The following is a 4,917-nucleotide window of genomic DNA, read 5'->3' as shown; positions in this document are numbered from 1 at the left end:
CTCAGGTACCACGCCTTGGCTGGTATCGCTTAAGGACAGCCACTACGCCGATCCCGTCCACTTCTGCGGGGGGACGGTCATCAGCCACGCCTGGGTGCTCACCTCTGCCTCCTGCGTCGCCGGCTACAGCTATCCTTACACGTACCTCCAGGTGAGGCTCGCTTGCCTAATGCTCACGTTTCGCGGGCCCTTCGGGTGAGGCTCGTTTGCCCAATATTCATACTTCGCGGCGCCTGATACCCTTGAAACGAGAAGTCTTATGTGAGGCGTGTTTTCTGATGAGAGGAAATACACCAGAACCGCTTTGCTTCTCGGGAGAATAAAAGAAATGAGCGCCAGAAAGGGATCCTTAGTGTATTTCCCGACGCCATCTCGACTCCGACCTGGCATATTGAGTTGTTGAGGTGTATAATGGAATCTGTGACTTATTTTATGATATACAATACAATAACATCAAATAGATTCCATTCCTCTGTTGTATTTGAATGAAACATGGTAGAAAAAGTATGTGTGCGTGTCTTATACACAAAACGAAGCAAAAATCTATGAAGCTACGACTCGCTTCGAGTAGATACATGTACACATAAATACAAACATACTTTCATGCATACATACATATATACTTACAAATATACATACATATATACATACATACATGAATACATACATACATACATACATACACATACACACATATCATACATACATATATACATACACAGAGAACTGCCCCCCTAGCACCCCCACCCCCATCTATCGAGAACCACCTGTAAGACCAAACACCCTCTTCCCGCAGGTCGTGGCTGGGGAGTACGACCTGGACGAGGCGGAGGGCTGGGAGCAGGTCAGGAAGGTCACGCGCATGGAGGTCCACCCCGAGTACGACCTCTTCACCCAGAACAACGACGTGGCGCTCCTGAGGGTGTTCCCTTGGTTCCTGTACAACGAGAGGGTCGCCCCCTTGCCCCTGCCGCCGACGCACCTGCAGGGCCCCCCACACTTCGCCCACACGCACGACAACGGTTGGGCCCGTGTTGGTTTTTGGCTCTCGCTTTGGTTGGGTGGATCGATGGATGGAGGGAGGGATGGAGGGATGGAGGGATGGAGGGATGGAAGGATGAAGGGATGGAGGGAGGGAGGGAGGGAGGGAGGGAGGGAGGGAGGGAGGGATGGAGGGATGGGTGGATGGGTGGCTCTCGCTTTGGTTGGGTGGATAGATGGATGGATGGATGGAGGGAGGGAGGGAGGGAGGGAGGGAGGGAGGGAGGGAGGGAGGGAGGGAGGGAGGGAGGGAGGGAGGGAGGGAGGGAGGGAGGGAGGGAGGGATGGAGGGATGGGTGGATGGGTGGCTCTCGCTTTGGTTGGGTGGATCGATGGATGGAGGGAGGGATGGAGGGATGGAGGGATGGAGGAGTAGAGGGATGGAGGGATGGAGGGATGGAGGGATAGAGGGATGGATGGAGGGAGGGATGGAGTGATGGAGGGATGGAGTGATGGAGGGATGGAGGGATAGAGGAATAGAGGGATGGAGGGATAGAGGGATGGAGGGAGGGAGGGAAGAAGGGATGGAGGGGTGGAGGGATGAAGGAATGAAAGGAGGGAGGGATGGATGGTTGGGTGAAGGGAGGGATGGAGGGATGGAGGGATGGAGGGATGGAGGGATGGAGGGATGGAGGGATAGAGGGATGGAGGGATGGAGGGATGGATGGTTGAGTGAAGGGAGGGATGGAGGGATGGAGGGATGGATGGAGGGATGGATGGTTGGGTGGAGGGAGGGATGGAGGGATGGAGGGATGGATGGTTGGGTGGATGGAGGGATGGAGGGATGGAGGGATGGAGGGAAGAAGGGATGGAGGGGTGGAGGGATGGAGGGATGGAGGGATGGAGGGAGGGATGAAGGGATGGAGGGATGGAGGGATGGAGGGATGGAGGGATAGAGGGATGGAGGGATGGAGGGATGGATGGAGGGATGGATGGTTGGGTGAAGGGAGGGATGGAGGGATGGAGGGATGGATGGAGGGATGGATGGTTGGATGAAGGGAGGGATGGAGGGATGGAGGGATGGATGGTTGGGTGGAGGGAGGGATGGAGGGATGGAGGGATGGATGGAGGGATGGATGGTTGGGTGGAGGGAGGGATGGAGGGATGGAGGGATGGATGGAGGGATGGATGGTTGGGTGGAGGGAGGGATGTAGGGATGGAGGGATGGATGGAGGGATGGATGGTTGGGTGGAGGGAGGGATGGAGGGAGGGATGAAGGGATGGAGGGATGGAGGGATGGAGGGATGGAGGGATGGGTGGATGGATGGATGGCTGTCTTCGTCTCTCTCTCTCTCTCTCTCTCTCTCTCTCTCTCTCTCTCTCTCTCTCTCTCTCTCTCTCTCTCTCTCTCTCTCTCTCTCTCTCTCTCTCTCCTTCTCTCTCTCTCTCTCTCTCTCTCTCTCTCTCTCTCTCTCTCTCTCTCTCTCTCTCTCTCTCTCTCTCTCTCTCTCTCTCTCTCTCTCTCTCTCTCTCTCTCCCTCTCTCCCTCTCTCTCTCTCTCTCTCTCTCTCTCTCTCTCTCTCTTTCCCTCTCTTTCCCTCTCTCTCTTTCACCCTCTCCCACTCCCTCCTCCCTCTTTGTCTCACCCCCTCCCCCACTCCCTCTCCTCACAGAAATGGGCCTCATCGCCGGCTGGGGACGCACGGCGGAAGTGAGCGAGATCTCCCACTTGGTGCTCATGGCCTACGCGCCTCTGCTCTCGACCGAAGACTGCGTCGGGGCCTACGGGGAAGCAATCACCGCCTCCATGATGTGTGCGGGGAACCTAACGCACGGAGGCCTCGATCCCTGCCAGGTGAGGGGAGCGAATCGTAATTGTTATTGTGGTCGTTGTCATTAGCGTGATTATTGTTGTTTTTGTTATTGTTGGTATTGTTTTTAGTATAATTATGACTGTATTTTTTTCTTACAATAACCATCTTAAAAATAATGATAATGATAGTGATAGTGATAATAATGATAATGACAATGATGACAATAATATTAATAATAATAATTATAATAATTATAATAATATTAATAATATTAATCTGAATTCCCCTTCACATAATTTCATTATATACAATTGAATTCCGTCTCCATTCCGTTCCTCACGACCTGCTCCTCCCCCCCCTCCCCCCCAGGGCGACTGGGGCGGCGGCCTCAAGACCCGCGAAGGGTACCTGCTGGGCGTGTCCTCCTGGGGCACCGGATGCGGGCGCCCCGGCCTGCCTGCCGTGTATACCAACGTGCAGACTGTACGTGACTGGATCTGCAGTGAGGTCCATTGTATTACGTGCGAGTTCAATGATGACGCGAAGGGGATTTGTGATGATTCGTTATAATAAAGTTTCGTAGTTGGTAATCGTTTAATTTTATTATGGTAGATTGATTGAGAGAAGACCTTGTGGGGGAGGGTGCTGATGGGCTGAAGAGAGAAGGTGGGAAGATGTGTGATCGTCTGCAGAATGAATTTGCGGAAAGTGTTACGTTTTTATTATCATTGAGAGCGTGAGAGTATGCTGCGCGTGTTAAGACTGTATGGTTGAGACATGGTACTTTCATAAGGTACTTTCATGCTTGGGAGGTAGACCTATACCTTTACTGTTCCTTTATCTTCTTTTCTGGCCCATCACTCCTTATTGTTAAGGAATAATTTGTATCGTCCTTTTGTAGGTTGCAGTATTAAAAGTCTCTATAAACAGGCTTAAAATCCCGTCTTCGGTGATCACGTCACGGAATATAAAGTGCATATCGTTTATCACTTACGTATTTTAGAAAGAGGTATTTATTTTTTACTAAAATCAATTTCCATAAGCTTTTATTAATCAATATCAAAGTGACAACTTTTACTATCAATGACTTAAGCATTATTACTACTTCCTATCTCTATCTGCTTACTGATTGGAATAACTGGTCTCCTAAACATATTTTCTATAAAAAAAATAATCATTCAGCTTTAATATTTATTACTTTTATGTACCAGTGGCAAAAAACACTTTCAAGTAGTTAATCTTTCATATCAATAAAATTTATTTCATGGATTTACATTTTCCAATAAGAACTCTTTGTCATATATTTTTTACTCATTACGAAAATATCTAAAACAGTGTTTATTCCCATTGCAAAAAAAATTGCATAACGCCAGCTTAGATCTTACTTAAAATGTAGAACTATTAATTCAAATAATAATAATTTAAAGTGTAGAACCTTGTCTTTTAATTAAATACAGATAAGCAGTAATATGATGAAGCTAATCACATAATACATTGCAAAAAGACATGAACACTATTTGCTGTGACTACACAATACCTTTGTTCCCCAGCCTCTCCTAGAATTGATATGAGAGAGAGGCCTGAAGACAAGACATTTTGTCATAGAATCCTAATCAGACTCAAAATAACTATTTCTCATCAAGAGATGTCCCTAATGGGATCATTCTGGACTCCTTATGGTTAATGGTTAAAACATATAAATGCGCTAGACATCAAAGGTCATATAGCACTATGGTTTATGGTTAACGGTTAATGGTTTCAGAGCAAAATACATGATACCAAAGGTCATTTGCCACTATAGAAAGGCGCAATAGTAAAAAGGGTAAAGAGGGGGGTTAGTTGATTGAATGTACTGCACGTCAGAAGTCGTATAGAAGTTCAGGAAGGTAATTTAAGCGAAGGAAGATGTATGTGATTTTGCAAGATGTCCGTAGGGTAAGCTAGGGATTGGCAAAGGAGAGAGGGGTTTCAGGACAGAATGTCAGGAGGGAGAGACTCCAGGAAGGAGGTTGCTGTGACAAGGGGTCACATCAATTGGGAAGCGGGAGGGATAATGGGGAAGGAGGAGGAGATGATATAGCTGAAACTGGGGGGGAGGGAGAGGATGTGTTGGGAGGGAAAA

General features: G+C 48.3%; 1 protein-coding gene across 1 annotated transcript in view; it reads left to right on the top strand.

Annotated features, from left to right (window-relative positions):
* The window catches only part of LOC125029790 (trypsin-1-like), an 8,924-nt gene extending 5,543 nt beyond the window's left edge, over window positions 1-3,381 (top strand). Inside the window, exons 4-7 of the mRNA XM_047619942.1 lie at window positions 6-151; window positions 797-1,022; window positions 2,655-2,836; window positions 3,165-3,381. Coding sequence (XP_047475898.1) covers window positions 6-151; window positions 797-1,022; window positions 2,655-2,836; window positions 3,165-3,365 — 755 coding nt within the window. The 3' untranslated portion in view covers window positions 3,366-3,381. The remainder of the gene's footprint in view (window positions 1-5; window positions 152-796; window positions 1,023-2,654; window positions 2,837-3,164) is intronic.
* Window positions 3,382-4,917: the final 1,536 nt, after the last annotated feature.

The sequence above is a fragment of the Penaeus chinensis genome, chromosome 10 (genome assembly GCF_019202785.1).
Source record: "Penaeus chinensis breed Huanghai No. 1 chromosome 10, ASM1920278v2, whole genome shotgun sequence".
Lineage (NCBI taxonomy): Eukaryota > Metazoa > Arthropoda > Malacostraca > Decapoda > Penaeidae > Penaeus > Penaeus chinensis.
The sequence above is the reverse complement of the archived record's forward strand: the minus strand, read 5'-3'. Positions and strand labels throughout refer to the sequence as shown.